General features: G+C 44.8%; 1 protein-coding gene across 1 annotated transcript; it reads right to left on the reverse strand.

The window, feature by feature from the left end:
* Positions 1-411: 411 nt before the first annotated feature.
* NPTX2 (neuronal pentraxin 2) lies at positions 412-15,704 on the reverse strand. Its single transcript, XM_042438697.1, has 5 exons — positions 14,401-15,704; positions 9,053-9,269; positions 5,760-6,004; positions 3,895-4,074; positions 412-3,468 (listed from the first exon to the last, which is right to left on the reverse strand). Exons 1-5 carry the CDS (start codon positions 14,842-14,844, stop codon positions 3,241-3,243), a joined length of 1,314 nt encoding a protein of 437 aa, XP_042294631.1. The 5' UTR covers positions 14,845-15,704; the 3' UTR covers positions 412-3,240.
* Between the last annotated feature and the right edge of the window lie 5,907 nt (positions 15,705-21,611).

The raw sequence follows: 21,611 nt of genomic DNA on the forward strand, positions 1-21,611 counted from the left end.
TCAGCTGTGATGTGCAGATCACCATATCTCCATGTTTCCCCTGACAATTCATACAGATCAGGGTGCTGTGTGAGAGGCACAAGAGCAGGCGAGATCAGTTTTTCTAGACAGTTGGCAACTTTCCCCAGATCTCTGCTTTGAAAAAGAACCCCTCCTTCAAAGATTCATGTAAAACCCAGCAAAAGTTTTCAGTACATTCATCAGCCAACACAGAATGTAAATACAATCAGTAAAGCATAGCTCCAGAAACGGCTGAAGTGCATGGGAAAAGGAAGGAAGGAAGGAAAGAAGGAAGGAAGGGAGGGAGGGCGGAAGGGAGGGAGGGAGGCAAGGCAGGGGGAACAGAAGAAGGTAGGGAAGGAAGAAGGGAAGGATTGGAGAAAGAACAGAAGGAACAAAGGAGAGATGTAGGAGGAAGGAAGGGATAGATTGAAGGATTGTTGGGTATAGGGAAGGAAGGAAGGAAGGAAGCAAGGAAGGGACAAGCAAACAAATTTTAGTTTGGGCTAAACTCAGCAAGTGCCATCAAAAACCATTATGATAATTCTATTGCACAAGTCTCCATCGAAAAGAACAGTAGGGCACAATGGATAGTTCTGCCCACTTACCATTTGTTTCCTATGGACTCACACTAAAGTCCACCCAAGATGAATTGCAACACTAACACTCTCTGCAAGTTTGGAGTGGAAAACAATTTATGTCACTGAGTCCTTGCCATGACATTGTGTTGTATCACAAACACCAACACAACTTCCAAGAGAAAGTCGCCTGACTCCTGGTTGCACAGCAACGCTTTTTCCAGTCTCAGATAGTGCATATCTTGCTTTTTAAGGGCCGCAACAATGAGATATTAAGACAAGGTTATCATAGTGTAACAACAACAGCAACAACAACAGGTGCTTCTTTAAAATAAAGGTCTACCAAAATAATCAGGATTGGTTTGGGGAGAAGAGAAGGTGAAAAGGCCTATTAGCAAAAGTTTAGCCTCTCTCTGTGATAAGGATTACTAAAGTGGCATTATTGACTGCTGTCTAAAAGAAAGGACTTGAGAATAATTACAAGGGATTTGCTCTGAAGTGGAAAGAGAAATGTAGTACAGTATTGCTTTAACATCAGGTTCCCCAAGTTAAACGCATCCAGTCCAGTACTTATGCAGTTTTACACCCAAGCAAACCTTTCTAGGGCTGCATTTACACTGTACAAATAATGCAGTTTGACACGGCTTTAACTGTCATGACTCAATGATAAGGAATTCTGGGATTTGTAGTTCCTTAGCATTGAGCCATAGCAGTTAAGGCGGTGTCAAATTGCATCATTTTTGCCATGTAGATGCAGAACACAACCTATATTTTGAGTTCCTGTATACATGGCAACTTGGGACACAAGCCGAGCTTTGGGAAAGTTACTTTTTTTGGATTATGGCTTCCAGAATTGCTGGCAGGCAGATTGCATGGCCACTGGTCCTGCTGGTTATGAATGTTGCAGTGCCCATGAAAGTAACTGAGCTCTGGTCTTCAATGTGATGCTGTAAACAAATCTTCACTTAATCGTAGAATTTTAAGACTAAGGAAAGGGGAAGAAGATTGGCCTTTTGGCTAAGATCAACTGTAGTGTTTAGTATCAGAGATCTCACAGCCAATGTTAGCAAGCACAAAACAATATTTCTCTCTAAAAGGTGATTTCAAGGTGTGAAAGTAGTATAGATTGCAGGGTATACACATCTGAAAGTTCCCTTCTATAAAACACAGACAAACCTCCCCAGAGAGGAGCTAAGGCCAGACTAGAATACATTACTCTGATAAGCTAGCTTTCTGCAGACAGGGATATTTTTCTAGTTATTCTGTGGGATGAGGGAGAAAAAGGTCAAGGAATCGTATTTTCATATCTGCCATATCTATGGGAGACATAACTGGCCAGTCGGCCTGTTAGCAAACCCAGCTCCTCCAGCCCTAGGCTTGACTCTTCCCATCAACAGGGGTTCAAGGGACTATTTGCAACAGGAAGGTAGTCAGTGGGGCTCTTGACAATGTCTCTGCACCCTGCTTTTCTCTTCCAAGTCCATGTCAGTTTGAGACCTTGCCGTTGCCAGACTCTGAAACCCAGGGAATTTTTTTAAGGCCAAGGGGGAAAGCAAAGGAAAGAGAAAATGTTGCAGGGGAAGATGGAGTGGGGAAGAACGACAGAATCAAAATGAGCAATATTGGGCAGGTTAAGCCACCCCCTTTGTCCCCTCTGCAAAATCCATTTTGTCCCCTCTGCAAAGCCCTAGTCATTCAAGTTAGACAGCAAAGACTATGCTGGTTGCACCAGCCCCAATGGGAAAGAGTGCTAATCCATGGCAGCAACTAACTGTGTACATTTCCATCAGTGTAGCCCCTGCTCTCATTGGCACTGCTAGGCACTTAAACGATTCCGGACCCGGGCCCATTGGACACAAATCTGCATAAAATTTGCATATGCTAATGTAGGCCTACATTATACATGAAGGAATAGATTGAGGGGGGGCTGGAATCTAGGACCCCAGGCCTAGCAATGTCCCTACCTGCAATGTTTGTGCTTGATTTAACACCATGTGTTGTTAGAAACAGGTGCATTGGATCACTAGGGATGGATTAAAAAATAATTTGCACAGGGTACCAGTTGCTCCTCCAAGTTAGTTGAACCTAACAAGGGCCCTTATGTACAGAGCACAGCAAGTTTGGGAACATACTCATCCCAACATGGCACCTGTAGTTCAATAGAGCTAGAGGCTGCCATGCTTGGAAACAGTGACTTAAGAGAGCTGGAATGTGTTTGAAATCCTTACCAGTAATCCATGCAAAGAATGGACCTAACCTCCTCCAAACATCTTCTGCAGGAGCTCCACTGAAAAAGCATCAAAAGATTTGCAAGATATATCAGTGAAGTGGTGAATCTATTCCAGGTTTTCATCCAGGCTTTGAAGGGGTCAAACTCTATCCCTTAAAAGCTATCCAAAATCTGGAATGGATTCATAGTCCCGCTGACATGGGAAACACAAGCCACTCTGGACCGTGCTCATTTCTCCCATTTGTTTCAGTGGTGCTGGTGCAGACCTTCCTACAGCACTGGACCCTGTACCTGTTTTTTATTTTGTTAACCCTAGGAGTTTATTAAGGAGATAGCAACCTTTCGAGGAAATGAACCGGGGCATAAGAGCATCAGATCTCATGAGAGATTGTCTTGATAAAAACAGGGCACTTGGATGGGAAATGGTCATGGCTATAAATCAAGCAGGCGCTCTTCACAGGTCTCCACAGGCCACTTGGCTGCACCCCCAAAGACATCCACGTTGTTGTCAACCCAGGGGATGATGTTGCCCGGCATGTTGGCAGAGCAGTTGGCAATATTCATGATGTCTTCGGGCTTTAAGACTCTGTCCCAGATGTTGAACTGGCTCATCTCACCGACAAAAGCTTGAGTTGCATCAAACCTTCCACCAACAGTGTCCTAAAGAAGGAAAACAAGGTGGAGCAGAAGCACTTTTTAGTTAGGTTGACATTTTAGCTTCATCTAATCTGTCCTTATGAGAAAAGAAATGCCTAAGCCAGTCTATTTCTATGTGTGGAAAATGCGAAGGGGTTTACATCTGAGTAGACCTAGCTATCATGGCACATAAATCCTTCCGACATTATATTCTTGACTGTTTATCTGTTATAGTTACACCCTGCTTTTAAGGAGAGCCATGTTGGTTCAGACCAATGGCCTATCAATAGCATTCAGTTCACAAAATAGCCAACTAGTTGCCTATGAGCCAACTAGTCTTCCTATTCACAACAACCCTGTGAAGTAGATTAGCCTGAGACAGTGGCCTAAATGCTATTGCTACTCCTGACTGGAGCAGGTGCATCAAACCAATGTTGCCCTCTTACTCACCTGCTCCTGACCCAGGATCAGGACCCCTCCTGGCTTAATGGGGTGCCAAGGAGCTAAATTATCCCCGGTGCCAAGTTTCTCGCCATCTTGGAATGCTTCCCACATCCCGTCCCTCGTTGTCCAGGTGACACAGATGTGGTGCCATTTTCCATCGCTGATGAAGAGTGGGAGCTGGGCAACCTGGGCAAAGAGATCAATAGAAGTGATCAGGAATGCCATACTTGCTGCAAACAAGGCACAAAGGTCAGAGTCCTGTTGGTCTTTCTTGGAAGATGGCCTTCTCTGTGGCTACTTCCACATTTGGAGTTCCCTCTTTAAGGAACCTAGGATGGACCTTCCGTGTTATCTTTTGAGCATCAAGTGAAGATCTTTGTTTTCAATTAAGCTTATGATTTGTAACAAGAGGAGGGCTCCATCTCCTCCACTATCCCACCCTAAATACACCAGTCTTATGGTGTATACACCAGGGCTCCATCTCCTCCACTATCCCACCCTAAATACACTGCACCAAATCAGGCCAGGCCTAGCTAGATATTGAATGGGAGACCACCATGGAATACCAGAGATCTCCAGGTGAGGTGAGCACAGAATCTGGCCTGAACCTCTGCCGAACCTCTTCCGATCAGAGTTGTCAATACTGGTCTAGATATATTAAAGCATGGCTAGGTATAAGGCAGCTTCCTATGTTCAGGGGAGCTATGATCGGCCACTGCTCCTTCTGGTGCTTGTTTGCTTAAAGCCCAACTCAGGTTTGCAGCTACATATTGTAGAAAGTGACCCCCAAAAGCAGTTTGAAAGTAGACAAAACTCCCATGTTCTTTGTCCTAAAAACTCATATAGTTGGTCCTGCATATGCAAGGGATCTTTGTGTCTACCCAGTGGTAAAAGCAACACACTCTGCATAAGCTCAGAGGAACTCTCCTTTAGCATTGCCATATATCCTTGAAGGCAGCGCCTTGCATTCAGATCCTGGAGCCACACATGAATTACGCCCTGCATATACAGTATGTATATTTGCAACTTCACAATGTCTCTTAGCAACTCACTTACAAATCCCTCGGGGATTTAGTGTTGATGAGATAATCACAACATAACAGCATGCCTTGGACATTTCTCTTGCTACAAAGCCCCAAACACACACACACAGTTCTGACAGATTATTTTTTCAGCTACACTTTTAACAGAACAGTTACTGTTCCGATCAATAGTTAAGTGATTCATGGCCCAATTTTAAAACAGCTGAGCCAACAAGTTGTGCTCCAGTGAAGGGAGCTTCTAGCAGCAAAGCAATATGAGAACTGTGGCTTTCCAACAGAATCAAACAGTTGGCTTAAACTTCGGCATGAGATAAGCAGAGCCTTACTTGATCAGGACAAAGGTCTGTCCAGCTCAGCATCTTGTTTTATACAAAAGCCCACCAGATGCAGATAGAGAATACACAATAAGTGCAATAGCACCCTTTCATTTGTGTTCCCCAGCAACTAATATGCTGATGCATATTCTCTCTTGTCCTTCTGTCTTGACAAGTGGCCTCTGGGGTTCAAAACCTGAGATAGCTCCATGTTTCAATGTTTCCAAACAGTGGTCTTTCTGGTTTTTTGGATTTCAACTCCCAGAAGCCCCAGACAACTAGACCAACAGTCGACAATTCTGGGAGCTGAAGTCCAAAACATCTGGAGGTCCAAATTTTAAGTCCCACTGAATGTTTGGCGGTGGATGCACCACCCCATAGACATAGAAGTCACCAGCCACTAAAGGATGGAACCTGCCCAAAAGTAACTTTTCCAAGCCTGAGCTATCTGGAAGTGTCTTTTTAATCTTGGCTGATCTAGATGTTCCCCAAAGGCAGCCTGTCTTTTCCTCACCTTGTCATTGATCAGCAGCTCAATGGGGTTGTTCCCCCATTCGATCAGCACCACTTCATTGGCTTGGCCAGGGACAGCATAGGAAAAAGGTGTTCCAATCCCAGGGGATGCGCTCGACTTCAGCCACAAGCACACAGTGAAGGCGTACAGTTCTGGCAGCGTCTTCTTGATTTTCCCATACAAGTAATTGGTGCGGAGAGGGAGGGAGACTTTGAATGCATCTGGTGCCTTGAAGGCACTGGTACCTGGGGTGCAGATCCAAAAGGAAACATCAGCATGGAGAAATAATGCACATAGAGAAACCGTAAGACAGTTCATTGCAGCCATTTGCATTGATTTATTGATGAGACTTGCACAAAAAGGGGACCTTTTCGACTTTTCACCCTATTTCTAGTTGAAAAAAAATGTGTGTTGTGATTGCAGTTGTGTGTTCTGATGGCAATTCTCTAGGTTATGGTTTCATGCAAAACGCCTGGGTCTGCACAGTTCCAAAGCACAACCATTAATCTGGTCAACCAAGTTGTGATCCAGATCCATCAGTCCTGGCAATATAATTTAAGAAGGCTTTGCATTTAAACAGTCCACACTACCTTAAAAAATTAAAAATGATTATGCAGAGCGTTCCATGCTATACCTCCCTCGCCATATGCACCGGAAATTTAAATACACAAACTCCAGCCAAGCGTGCCGTTTCCCAGTAATTAAACCTAAGGATCTGATTAAATGATTAGGATTAAGAGTGTCCCCCAGTGGCACCAGGAGTAATCCACAGGAAAGGTTGCACATTTGAGACAGGACACTGTTGCCTCAAGGTCTGTGGAGTCTGCAGAAGGGAAATGCAACCATTAATTAAAAGCAGAAAGGGGGGAGAAATCTCTTGTCTCAAAGGCAAGGAAGATAATCTGGAAGAGGGTGGAAATAAAATACCATCCACCATGTATTTCTTATTTGTTACATTAAGACGCTTCCTTTTCTACAATGAGTTTAACAGCATCGTGCCTGGCATTCTTCTTCCTCCTTCCTCCCTCTCGTCTCCTCACAACAATCCTGTAATGTAGGTCAACTTGAGCTTGGAACTGAGAGAGAGAAGGCCTAGAATCCTGAACCACAGGGTTGTGTCACACACACACACACACACACACACACACACACATCCATATGTGTGTACGACTGGTCCGAAATCATCTGGTGTGTTTCGGGGCTCAAAGAAGACTAGAACCTCAGTCTCCCAAATCCCAGTTCAGACAGAGATGTAGCTGAAGTGTTTCAAACACTCAAGTACTATACAATGGTCCCTCTATATCCACAGATTTTTTTTATCCACGAATTCAAAAATCCAAAGCTTGAAAATACTAAAAAAAAGTATATAAGTTTCAAAAAGCAAACCTTGATTTTGCCATTTTATATAAAGGAGACTATTTTATTATGCCATGGCATATGATGCAACCTGAGCATCCATGGATTTTGGTATCCACAGGGGCTCCTGGAACCAAACCCCAACAGAAACCAAGGACCCGCTGTATAAACGTCCTGATTGTTATTAGAATTTGCATTCCTTAATTTATATTCCACACTGACTTATATACACTTGGCCAGAATACTGTTGATATTTTACACTGGTGTAAATTTCCCTGTGGAAGTGGTTGGACATTTTTGTGCAATGAGAAGTGGTCATATTCAGTTAAAAGTTCCGGATGCAGGGCCATTGTATACAGGGCTGTGCATTGCTGTTCAATGCTCATGGGTGTGCATTGTGCATGTATATATGCACTGCAAGTTATTCATGTGCATAGCAAGGCATTAATGTGGTGGCATTCTGCAGCCACCATGTCACTCAAGGAGTATTAAGTTACCTTCTGCCATTTCAAAGTAGAATCTCAGTCCCTCATAGTGATGTATATTTCATGACTTCACAGAGAAGGGGAAGAGGAAAACCACATAACCACAGTGGCAACCTCTTCTGCCTCTTCACCAATGTTTCATTAAACCAACGCATAGGACTGTCTCATAGGACTTGCGCAGAACTTTCCTCCAAGAGGCAGGGTTTTTTCCTACCCACTTGACAAAGGGTGCTGTGTAATACTGTGACACTCGTACACCTACGGCAACAGATGCCTCCCTTTCTCCCATCTTTGGTACCCTTTTAGAAAATAGAAAGCAGTGGGAGTTGGCACCGGCCATCTTTACTGCAAGAGCGGGAAGAAGGTAACAAGCTGAAGTTATGATTCACGGATCTCGGCAGCTGCAAGTCGGGGAGGAAGAACTGAGGGCTGCAGTGCCTTTGGTAACATTTCACTCAGGGATGCTATTAGCTGCATAATGAACTTTTCATTGCCAGTAGGTCCAAACTGATGCATCGTGCCCACCTAGACTGAGTGGGTTTGAGCAGATCAATACGCATTGACTAATTTCCTGTCAAGTTGAGTTTTGATTGTTTGACTGGTTATTTCAAAGTGACGTCCTGTAATATTCGGGAATATTTAACCTTTCGCAGGTGAGATCTGAGATGTATGAGTAGCTAGCTCTACCTACACAATTCCATATCCTTTTGTTGCCCAAAAGCTGTCAAGTCCAGGGATGGGCCCCTACTGTGATCACTTGGTTGTTGTGTGCTTTCAAGTAGTTTCCAACTTACAGTGACCGTAAGGTGAACTTTTGTTCAAAGGAGGTTTGCCATTGCCTTCCCTTGAGACTGGGAGAGTGTGGCTCATCTAAGGTCACCCATTGGGCTTCATGGCCACATAGGAATCGAACCCTGGTCTCTAGAGTCATAGTCCAACACGCAAACCACTATGCTACACTGGCTCAGTGCAGAAAGTGGAGGTGATTCAGACAACCTAGAAGTTACTGATCTCAGCTCAGTGGGCAGAAAGAAATAAGGGTGCACTCTCACATAAGCATATCTCAGTTAACAAAGCCTCTGATAAAGGCTAGATCAGCAACTAAGGTCCAAAACACACTGCAGAAATAATCCAGTTTAAGACCTCTTTAACTGCCCTAGCTCAATGCTTTGGGAATTCTGGGAACTTTAGTATTGTGAGACCTTTAGTCTTCTGTGTCAGAGAGCTCTGGTGCCACAACAAACTACAGTTCCCAGGATTCTCTAGCACCAAGCCAGGGAGATTAAAGAATTATTTCCGCAGCATGTTTTGGACCACTATGATCTTAGGTTGCATCTGCACTGCAAAAATAATAGTCTGACACCAGTTTAACTGCCATGGCTCAATCCGTGGACATGGAGGGCTGACTGTACATACAAAGACATCTGCAAAGCTGGCCATTGGAATTATTACCTCGTTCCAACTCAGCGACCCGTTCCAGAAGCGCATTCAAGGCAGCCTCCGTCTTTTGCCGGTGGGTGGACGTTTCGTTGTGAAGCTGAGACTTCTCGTTCTCCAGATCCGCAACTTTGCTCAACAGCTGCCGCTCCAGCTCTCCCAGCCTCCTCTGCAGCATCTCTCGGAGATCATTCGGCAGGGCTGCAAATGAGACGTTGGCTCGGAGCTGGTGCTTTAGGAGGAGGAGGAGGGAAAGAAAGCAAAATCATATGCCAGGGATGATTATTGCAGTTCTCGTGCATTAAGCTTAATTAGGTACTTGTCAATCATGTGGGCATAAGCATCTCAAATGCCACCGTACCACCGTTTTGGGGAAGTTATTTTTTGGACTCCCAAAATCCCCCAGGAGTTGTAGTCCTTCAAAAGCTATGAGCCTGAACAGACAGGCCAAAATAGTGGCTTTGGGTCACTTTGGAGGTATGTTGTTTAAATGACACACACATCTTAGGAGGCCAGAAGCTGTGCCAAAGCTGCCCTCTAGTCCTTAGGACTGAAGCATGGCTTTGGTGTGGCTTCTGGCCTCTTGGGACACATGTATCATTTAAATAGCATACCTCCAGAGTGACCCAAAGCAGCTTTATTTTGGCCTGTCTGTTGAAGCCCTATATTTCTTAGATGTATTCAGGGTATTTTAATCTTCTATTTTGAAAAGATCCGCTAACTGGAAATAGGGGGGGGGGACATCCTCCTAAGACCTTCCGCATAACTGCTACTAGATTGTACCAGGATGGATGAAAAAATAATTGGACCTGGTGGGAAGTGGTTGCCTAGTGGTTAAGGCACCAATTCTGGCGATTGGAAGATCAGAAGATTGGCAGTCCAAGGCCCAAGTGCTGCATGATGGGTAAGTCCTGTCACTAGTCCCAGCTTCTACCAACCTAGCAGTTCAAAAGCATGCAAATGCAAGTAGATAAATAGGTACCACTTTGGTGGGAAGGTAACAGCATTCGGTGCAGTCATGCAATATGAGAAACAACGAATAAGCATTGTATCAGTCACAACGACACAAGACACAGACTATTTTAAAAAACGAAAGAAAGTCTCATTGCTTCAGACTTCTCCTTAACAATTATAGCTTTGAAATGGTATTATTACTATGGGACCACCTTCATGGTGACAATGTCTCAAGCCAAAGCAAGGACTGAGTTTTGCATTGATTCCAAAAAGCTTTTAGGTCTGTCCTTCGAACAGACAGGGAAAGTAGGAAAGGAAATATCCACAGCTGTAAACAATTCTGTCTTAGTGAGCCTTGGGAATGGGAAAGAATTATTATCTGAAATGTTATATTTGGCTTCATTCTTTCCAGTTGTTTGTGCATTGCGCTGCACCTGAAAGAGCACTGACTCGGTTATTAGCAAAAGGACTTGGAATTGCACTTAACACTTCTGATTCTTGTTATTTCCCCTTTAAGCACCAGATGCCAAAGTCACATTATCTGCGATGCCAAGGTTAGATTGCAACCTCTTAAGCGAGTCTGTTCTTAAACAGGGCACAGATTAAGGAAAAGAAATGAAAAAGCACCGAGGCCGGAATATCAAACCCACAAATCTCTTCTCAATCCCTTCGGCCGAGACATACACAAACACACCCTTTAGTCCTTTCACATTGCCGCTGAAAAGGAAAGATGCTTAAAAACAAAAAGCAACTAGTTGTGTCGACTTTACTTGCTGCACTCAGCATCTATAACAGAAGAATCTGCTCCAAAGCTGACATTGGGGCTAGAGGTTTGGATCTCATCCCATCTCACCATCCATCTCCATGCCTGGCATAAAAGGTAGTGCTTAATATGATAATAAAATGACCCCTTATAGTATATGTCAGGAATATGATTAACCTAAGACTTGTGCAAGCTTTCCCTCCCTCTTCTTTTTAAATATACCAGTAACAAAGAAAGCTAGAGTTTCTGGGAAATGACGGTTGTTTGTTGCAGGATGGCATTGAGATTTCACATCACTAATTGTACCCTTGATAATCTATTACGAATATATTTAGCCGGTGACAATAGTCCCCTGGTAGAAGAAGCACCTTCAGCTGACAGGAATACCAGAGTTCAAGGTAGAAATACTGAACAACCATTCATATTGTGAAAGAGAGAGAGATACAGTGGGATGCACGAGATGCTCTGTATCTGGTTACCTTATCACTGAATCTAAAGTAGCTCCATCGCTTGTATACTGAACTCGAAACAACGACCAAAAATCAGGCTATCCAACATATTGCTTTGCATGCAAACAGCTATGGATTGTAGCAAGCAAAGGTTGCAAATCCTCACAAACAGGATCTGAACCCTCCTTCGTAGAGTAGTACACCAAACCTTGCTTTCTAATCGATCGGCCATGATAGGTGCCAAGCATTTATTTAGCTAAGGGCACCACAGATATAATGCTACCGTTCATGAGGAGAAAGCGTAAGCTACCTAGATAAGAACAGCGAGGCTTCTTTCCGCTAGTCCAAGTATGGGCCACTGAGGAGGTCCAGGGGCCAACATCTTGGTCCTGGAAGCCTCTAGGTCTGCAAGAAGTGACCAAAAATAACCCTGTGCAGTGGCAGAAATCCCCTTCTGGTTTGGAGAAACAGATATTTTCAGATGCTGAACAGTAGGGGAATAAGGTAACCTATTTATTTGCCACATTCTGGCAATTCAATTACATTTGGCTGGGAGAATTGTGTTGTTCTTTTTTGTAGGGGTGGAGAACTGCAAAAACAGGGCCATGTGCAGTTCCAGGTTGCCCTTTGCCTGCCCCATATCTAGTCCAAGACTTTGGACCTTCGTTCAGATTAAATTCAGTATCAGAAAGGTGTGGCTTTGCATTCCCACCCGGAGCAAAACCAAACAACACAAGAGTGGGATGAAAAATACCAGAACATTACAGCCAGCCCTCCCTATCCACAGATTCTTTATCCACAGATTCAACCATCCAGGGCTTGAAAATATCCCAAACATATCTAAATTTCAAAAAGGCCAACCTTGATTTTGCCATTTAATATAAGGGACACCATTTTACTACCCTGTTATATATTATGGGACTTGAGCATCCAGGGATTTTGGAGTCCTGGAACCAAACCCCAGCAGATATTAAGGGCCCACTGTATTTAGTTTAAAACCCATCCTGGCAATTATCAAGCCTTAGGAGAAGCATTATGATGCTTTTTAGAGTGAGAAAAGGGCTGTATTAATGCTGGGCAGCCACCCAAATACTAATATCAAGTGTGATCCTCTGGGAAACCCCATGAGCGACAGATTCTGATTCCATAAGGATCTAGTCCAATCTAGGGCAATGGACAATTAGGTCCAAATGGGGAAGCTGAAAGCAGAGTGAGACACTTACAGCCACTTTCTGCTGTTGCTTCCCAGCAAGTGACATTCAGAGGTTCACAGTTTTAAATATGACAACTCCATTTAGCCATTTAGTGGCCAAAGCTTTCAGTTTAGATTGGAGGGAGCTGGGTTTAAAGCTCAGGGCTGACTTTAGCATCAGTCAATGTTACAAGAATCTAGAAGGAAGGATACTGGACTCTAGAAGAAAGGGGGGGGTTAACATAATAGCAGATTTAATAGAAGTTCTCATTTCTGTTAGGGCTCTTACTCCGAGTAGAAATGTTTAGAGATCGCACCCTAAATCTTGGTATTGTGTTTATAGAGATTTCCCCTTTTGGGGTACATTAACTAGAGTCTGGACTCATATAAGGATTATTTTTATTTGTTTACTCTCAGTGTGTGAAAATGCCAATGACCAAATGGCTTTCTCCTTACAGGTACAGTGGGATCTTGGTATCCGCTGGGGTTTAGTTCCAGGACCCCCCTGTGGATACCAAAATCCATGGATGCTCAAGTCCCATCAAACACAATGGCATAGTGAAAATTGTGTTCCTTATATCATATGGCAAAATCAAGGTTTGCTTATTGCCCCTTATATATTTCTGGAATATTTTCAAGCCGTGGAGAGTTGAATCAGTGGATAAAAAAATCAGTCAATACACAGGGCTGACTGTATAAATTTTCACCCTGAAGAGAGCTAGGGTGAAGTAGTGGTTTGAGCACTGAACTACTACTCTGGAGACCAGGATTCGAATCCTGGCTTGGCCATGTAAACCCACTGGGTGACCTTGGGCAAGTCACACTCTCTCAGCCTCAGAGGATGGCAATGGCAATGGCAAACCTCCTCTGAAGAAACTTGCCAAGAAAACCCCACAATAGACTTGCCTTAGGGTTGTCATAAGTTGGAAACCACTTTAAGGCACACAGCAACAACAACTATCTCCTTATTAATCGCCACTAAGGTTTCTCTTCCATATTCCAAGAACCCATTTTCAGGAACACTGAGAGTCCCAGGGTGGCTCTCTGGTCCTCACAGGTCAATATTCCCTGCAAGATATGGGACTCTCTCTTCCTGATGCCAGAAACTACATTTCAGGACCATGCCTAACAGGCACCATCCAATGTGTAGACAGACTAACTGAAAGAAAGCAGTTGGCAGCATGAGATTTCCTAGACTTAAATGGATTCCCTCAGATGGATTTGGTGGATCCACCAAAGGCATCTGAGGAAGTAGACTGAAGTCTGCGAAAGCTCATGCTGCCAACTTCTTTCAGTTTCAGCACCAAGGAGAGTCCGCCAGCTGTTCTGGCTGATCCTTCCCAAGTCCCAACCAGACGTTGGGTTTCCTCCATAGAAAAGCCACGTTTCAGCACCATGGTCAACCCCCATAGTTTCCCCTCTATTCGAGTCCTTTCAGCACCAAGGAGAGCTCCTTCTCTGGGCAGCTCCTTCGCGTCTCTATCCCTCCAGGGACCCCGATCTACCTTCTTTGGATGCATCCACACTGCAATAATAATCTGGTTTGGCACTGCTTTAACTGCTCTGTCTCCAGGTTAGGGAATTCTGGGAACTGTCGTTTTGGAAGACATGGCTCCTTCTCTCTCAGAGAGCTCTAGTGCCAGAACAAACTACAATTCCCAGGATTCCCTAGCATGGAGCCAGGGCAGTTCAAGCGGTCTCGAAATGGATTATTTCTGCAGTGTGTTTTGGACCTTTAGCCTTCCCTGGCAGAGAGCACTGGTGTCCCCCAATAAACTACAATTCCCAGATTATCTCCCATTAAACCAAGGCAGCTCAAGCGGTCTCAACCTCGATTATTTCTGCAGTGTGTTTTGGACCTTAGTGAGAGTGTGAGCCTTCTCTCAATGAGATGACTGATGCCCCAATAAATTCCCAGATTACAATAGCACTGAGCCAAGGCAGTTCAAGCGGTGTCAAACTGGATTGCTTCTGCAGTGTGGATGCCTCCCTCCTTTCCCCTTACCTCCAGATTCTCCAGCCGGTCCTTGAGGGTCTGCATGGTGCGGCTGAGCTGGTCGATGACCTGCCCAGGGTCCCGGGGCAGATCTCCCATAGTGTCCTTGCCCTTGGCCACCTCCTTCCCTCCTTTCCAAGGACCCCCTTTGCCCTCGGGGCCCTCCTCGCAGCGGCCCAGCTTGGAGGTCAGCTCCCGGATGGCCTCCCTCTGGTTGCCGATAGTCTCCTTCTGCTGGAGGATGGTCTCTCGCAGCTGGAGGACGGTGGCCTTCAGCTCCTCCTCGGAGGCCATGCCTTGCATGGGGATCGGGGGCAGAGGGCAGCCCGAGCTGGCAGCCTCCGGGGGCAGAGAGGTGCAGACGAAGCGGCTCCCCGGGGGGCTCTCGGGGGCTGCCCAGGACCCTCCAGCGGAGAAGGAGGCCAGGGCAGCCAAGAGGGGCAGCAAGAGCATCCTTCCCAGCCAAGGAGGGGGGCTCTGGGCTTCAGGGGAGGAAAGGGACCGCTCTGCAGAGGGGTCTTCTCAAAGTCTGTGGAATCACTCTGTAGAGAGATCTTGAAGATCTGAGAAGAACTGAAAGAGAGTCTGTGGAATCGGTATATAGAGAGATCTTGGAGCCCCTTTGAGATGAACTGGATAAAAGTCTGTAGTCAGTCTGTAGAGATTGCTTGGAGTCCCCAATACTGAAAGTATGTATCACTATGTAGAGAAATCTCGGACCCCCTTTGAGAAGAACTGAAGCCTGTGGAATCAGTCTGTAGAGATTGCTTGGAGTCCCTGATACTGAAAGTCCGTATCACTATGTAGAGAGATCTTGGAGCCCCTTTGAGAACCGAAAGTCTGTAGGATCACTATGCAGAGATCTGGCCGCCCCTTGGGGACTCACTGAAAGAAAGTCTGTGGCATCAGTCTGCAGAGAGATCTCACCGAAAGCCAGAAGTTGGCAGCAGCAGGAGCTTTCTTGGGACTTCAAGCGACTTTCTCAGATGGAGGAAGGCATGGCTAGGATCCGAGTCAGTTCCGTTCTTTCTGGATGGAGGGATGGATGGAGGAGAAAAGGAAGGGACGGGAAAGCCAACTCTCAGCCTCTTTGCTGAGCTCCTTGGATGCTTTTGGCCAAGGCAAAGTGGAGGGAGCGCTCTTTAAAAAGCCCGGAGCCCAAGAAACTGGGGGAAGAAGGAGGGATGGAGGGAGGAAAGAAGGGAGGGAAGGAGGGAGGAGGGAGGGAGAATGAGATCTAGGGCAGCCCAGCTCTGGTTGGTTGGTGGCTTGGTTGGTCGGAAACCTCCCGATCCTCCCTCCTGGATCCCTGGACTGCGAAGAGAGAAGTGCTTAGACGAGTAAGAGAGGGAGGACCAGGGAGGGGAGGGCAGAGGTGAAGAAGGGAGCCTTCTGATTGGCTGCTGATAGGGAGGGGAGGGAGGGGTGCAAAGGAGGCTGGAAAATGTGTGTGACTCTGATTTGATGCAGGAGGAAAGGCCATTGAGGGTGGCTTGCTGTTCTCTCTGCTTGGAAGGAGGGTTCCCAGGTGGGTGCTGTCCAAGGTCTGGAGCTGCCTGAGGCAAAGATGGAATACCCCTAGGCAGTGGCCTCCCTTCGGTTGGGGTCACTCATGGTGTCTCACACACACACACCCATTGACTTCCTCCTCCTCCCATTTCACCCCATACAGAATCATAAGTACTGATTTTTTGCACTCATGCTACTTGTAAGTGGTCATAACCAGACAGCACTGAGTGTCATGCCAACAGTTGTGACATAAAACACCTAGCAAAATTAATATTAGACCTTCAAATCACACTATTGTACGCACAAGCTTGTTTTCTGCTGCTCCAGAGGATAGGATACAGAACAATGGATTCAAAATACAGGAAAAGAGATTCCGCCTCAAACTTCCTGATGCTAAGAGCTGTTTGACAGTGGAACACACTCCCTCAAAGAATAGTGGAGCCTCCTTCTTTGGAGGTCTTTAAACAGAGGCTGCATGGCCATCTGTTGGGAGTGCTTTGACTGTGAGTTCCTGCATGGCAGAATGGAGTTGGACTGGATTGCCCTTGAGCTCTCTTCCTACTCCATGATTCTGTCTACATCTCTTACCCACTCACTACTTATTTCTCTACACACTTTGAAAATATACACATTTCTATGGACACTCCCATTACCACACAGCCATACAGATTCTGGAACAAATAAAGGTCCAAATAGCAATAGCATTTACATTTCTATACTGCTAAATAGTGGACTCAGCACTCTCTAAGCAGTTTACAATCTGTAAGCCAATTGCCCCCAAAAAGCTGTGTACTCATTTAATCAAAATATGAAAGGATGGAAGGCTGAGTCAACCTTGGATCCCCTGGGATCAAACTCACAACATTGTGGCTGCAGTAGCCACTATGTAGGACTCCCTCCTATTAATCCCAACTACAGTAGATCCATTGACCCATGGAATTCATGAGATTTACCTATGTATTGACTCATCATTCCACAATTGATTCAAATAGCATCTGAGGAAGTGGACTGGAGTCTACGAATGCTCATGCTGCCAACCTCTTTCTTCCAGTGAGTCTCAAAGGTGCTACAAGATCTCTCTACATACTGATTCTAACTAACATGGCTATATCTTTGAATTCTAACACAGTTTATTCGGTGGGTCTTCTTTGGTTTAAACACAACTAAGCACTGGATCAATGGTGAACTGGTAACAGGATTTCAGCCAAGGAGTGCAAGTTTAGTGTAAGTCTCTTACACATCCCTAAAGACTAGACTGGCTCAAGTTAAAGCTGCCTGCCCTCTAGTGGGGAAAGCTATAGGTTCACACTCCTTCATTGCTTCACACAGTTGTTTCCTGCCCCTTGTGGGATGTGTCCATATGTTGGCTCACCATTCCACAACTGCGTCACAATTGAATGAGGCTTTACTCATGGCAAGAGCCGATTGTAGTCAGACTTCAACAGAACTTGATTTTGGACACTCACCAAATTCACGGAGGACAAGCCACAATGCCGAAAGTGTATGTAGAGAGACCTTGTAGCACCTTTGAGACTAACTGAAAGAAAGAGGTTGGCAGCATGGTCTTCCGTAGACTCCAACCTACTTCCTCAGATGCTTTTGGAACGCTTGAGGAAGTAGACTGGCCTCATTCCCACTACATCATAAACCGGTTTTCAAACCGATCTGAACTGGTTTAAATGGCCCTTGTTTGCACATGCATTGGATAGATGGATGAGCATTCCTGGGAGCAACATCTCATATCATCAGAGAGCAGACTTTGCTGTTTGTGAATGCTGGGTGTTATAATCTAACATATCTAGAGGGCATCAAGTTAGAGGAAGGCAAAGCATACCTGAACAAGAAGACAAAGTGGAACAGACGGTCACAGACTGAAACATCAGATTGTCCCAGACAGGGAGAGCCAGACAGGTTGGCAGAAGAGGCATCTGAGGACAACTTCAATGGCTAGGTGGCAATGCAGAATGGATCAGAGCAGAGTGGGTAAAAGAAAGCACACTGAGATGCTGCTTTGGAAGGACAGCAAATGAAATATGTCAGAGGCAATTGGCAGTGCGATGTGCCTGATGTGTATATGAAACTCACAGCCTTTTGCAAGATGCCTTCGAAGAGTTTTGTCAGGCATGGAGATGGCAAAGAGGTGTGTGTGGAGATCTTCACATTGCCTTTCAGTTTATGGTGACCATGTGAATTTCATAGAGTTTTCTTAGGCAAGGAATACTCAGTAGCTGGTTTTGCCAGTTGCCTTTTCTGAAATGCAGCTTACGGCAACTGGTATCCCTTGGCAGTCTCCCATCCAAGTACTAACCAAAACTAACCCTTAGCTTAGCTTTCAAGAACATATATGATCTGCTTCCTTTCAGGTACTTAGACCTCCTCAGCACACTTAAATAAATTCAACCATCATCACCAGGTTGATTGGAGACGATTCTTTTATTACAGGTTGCATTTCATCCTGGCCATGCCTTCTGCAAAAGGGGCTTTTAAATTGCTGTGGTGCAACTGCTAATCCTAACTAGAGGTTGTGGAATAGCAAGTAAATGCTTACATAAATCCTCAGATAGGCCTATTCTAGTTGGGATTAGAAGCTGGAGTTTGATAGTTTATATTCATATTTATGTTTTAATTGCCTGTGCACTGCTTAACTAAGCTGTTTGAATCCCATTCATAGAAGTAAAGATGGAGAAATCAAAGCAACAAATAAATAAAATCCTGCCATTCTTCCAGGGAGATCATATATGCGGGAGATATGTAGGCCTCCAAATGTAGTTGGACTACAACTCCCAACAGCCCTGGATGGCATAGATAGGGGTAAGGAATGCTGTGAGTTGCAGTTCACTAACATTGGGAGGGCTGCAAGATCCCTGTCCCATCAAACATGGTCCTGCCATGCACTCAAAGAAAAAGCCCAATCTAACAAAGACAACAAGCTCCTTTTGGTTGCCTAGATCTTCACTTTGGAGGCATTGATGCTTACATTTTTGTCCCAAGGCAATTCGGATCTCCGTGTTGATGCAATCCCAGATTGGTGTCCCCACCAGGTTTTACATTACCAAATCTCTCTGTGGCACTTAAACCCTGTTGCCATTTCAATTTAAAACAGAAGTGCCTCCATTTCTGGGAACAATGCAGCGTGATCCAAATCGATTCGGTAGCATAGTCACACTCCCAAAGGTGCGGATCGTTGCAGCTCTTAAAGAGGCATAACAAAACCCAAGTATTGAATATACCAGGTTAAAGGTGTTTTTTTCAGTAGCCCCCACCGTCCAAAGTGCAGTTGGACAAGTATGAACGCCACAAAAATAACCCAGTTTCACACCAGGTTATTTTCATAGTGTGAATAAGGCCTTAGATTAATAATCTGCATTCAATACAGTACACTGCTTGTGTGTGTTGGAGAGGATGCACCTGATGTTTCGGTGCTTATGAACACATACATCTTAATTTTGTCTTTTATTGGATGTTGGGGGACAGAAGAAATCTCCAAACAAATACATACTGTTTTGATGCTCACTGATAATGAGGCCGTAAAGAGAACTAGAGTTCTTCCATTAGCCTTTTTATTATTCGCTCAGGCCGTTTTCATAAAGACGCTGGCAAGTGAAGAGATTCCTTGCAACCATAGGCGGCTCTATATTTCATTACACGATAAATACATTCCAAAAGCAAGCTTTACAATTGTAGTTAGGAGGAATGGGGGGAGTGGAGAAGAAGGAGAGAAAGAGAAATGCTCTCTGACCCTAAGGGCTGCCTGGCAGACTCACAAAGTCTCTCCAGCCCACAGAATGGATTTTTTAATTTTTAATTTCGCATTGACAATCTCAGCCACCTTCAAAAGAGCTTTGTTCCCTTTGGAAACAGCATTTGTATTCTAGCTGGTGTCATTGGCTCTCTTTGATGCCCGGTTTTAAAAAGCGCCTAACCTTGGAACTTAGTGAGAAAGATTTAGGGCACAGATGGACTGGCAGGGTTGGTACTTTCTTGTTCTTTCGCTCTCTTTTTGCTCAGATGCTGGACGGATCCTACAAAATTATAGCTAGTAAATGCAAGTGAGACCTGCAACAAAATGTTGCAGTATATCAGGAGATCCTGCATGGCATAGTGGTTCGAGCGTTGCACCACAGCTCTAAAGACCAAGGTTCGATTCTCAGCTTAGCCATGAAACCCACCTTAAGTCTCAGCCTCAAAGGGGAGCAATGGCAAACCTCCTCTGAACAAATCTTGCCAAGGAAATCCCATGATAGGGTTGCCTTAGAGTTGCAGTAACTTAAAGACACACAACAACAGCACCAAATGTTGGAGATGACTTAAAGGCACATAATGACACAAAACAGCACTGAACTATTGTAGTGGTTTGCTTTAACAGACTAAGGGCTATACAGACCAGCCTGTGGGCGGAGTTAAAGTCTTGATACTGGATGCCCTAACTCCGCCCCTATGGTGCCATTTTGGTGCATGCCAATCCAGACAGCGCACGCCACCATGACACACTTCCGGCGCTGCATCCACATGATACAGCACCAAAGGGGCATCACAGAGCTGCACTGCCATGGCTATGGCACCCCTTGGAGGGCACAAAAAGGAACTGCTTTTTGCGGCTCCTTTATGCGCTCTTCAGAGGCCGGACCGGGGCAGTGGCATGTCCACCAGTTTAATATGCAACTGAGAAACAGACCAAGGCTGCATCTACACTGCAGAAATAATCTGGTTTGACACCACTTTAACTATGTAGTTAAATGTAGTTTGTTGTGACAGCAAAGCGCTGAGCTGTAGCGGATTAAAGTGGTGTTAAACTAGATTATTCCTGCAGTGTGCATGCAGCCCAGGTTTATGAAAGCTTATGCTACCACTTATTTACACAGTTAGTCTTAAATTAGGAGATTCAGAATACATTCTCTGCACCTCTTTCCAGCAGGCTTAGAATCTCTCCTTCGATTTCATGAAGCTCAAGGGTGTCTATAAAGATTCCTGAGTTGAACTGGGATGTCATTTTTATTCCTCCATGGAGGGCTGCCAATTAAAAAAGAAAGATCTTGGTGGGGCACAGGAGTGAGATCAAATTCTTTAATGTGCCATTATCAAATTCGCTTCCATTTGCAGATGCTGTTTCACGGGGACCACATTTCCCAATTGTGCAGCCAGGAAATGAGAACCACTGTCTGTCTGAGCAGAATTCCACTTTGGCTTAAAAGCACTGTTGGCTTAGAAGAGGCGCCGACAAATGCAGAAGGAACAATCGCATCCGTAGCATTAGAAGGATGCGACAAAGACCACTTACTGCCATTTGATAGAAATTTGGGGATGAGATCCGGAGGGAGTTTAAAGGGGGAAGTTATCAAATATTCTCAAACAACAGGATTTTCCCATCTTACTAAGGACCTTATGACACTAGCGAAACCCCTCACAGAATCAGGATTTAAAATTTTCACACGATGTTCCCCATAAAACTGAAATAACATGAAAATAAAGCGAACGTAAAGGGGACAAAAACAAGACCTTTTTTACTTTCGGAACTTCCCAAAAGTAAAAAGGTCTCGTTTTTGTCCCCTTTACGCTCACTTTATTTTCACATTATTTCGGCTCTACGAACATTAACATGCATTAATATGTATTTTGTAAAATTATTTTAGTAGCATGTGTGCATTAGGCAGGTTTATTTTATTTTATTCTATTTTAACTGATTGTATGTACAGTGCTCTATAAATAAAGCT

This window comes from Sceloporus undulatus, chromosome 8 (genome assembly GCF_019175285.1).
Source record: "Sceloporus undulatus isolate JIND9_A2432 ecotype Alabama chromosome 8, SceUnd_v1.1, whole genome shotgun sequence".
In the NCBI taxonomy this organism is placed as follows: domain Eukaryota; kingdom Metazoa; phylum Chordata; class Lepidosauria; order Squamata; family Phrynosomatidae; genus Sceloporus; species Sceloporus undulatus.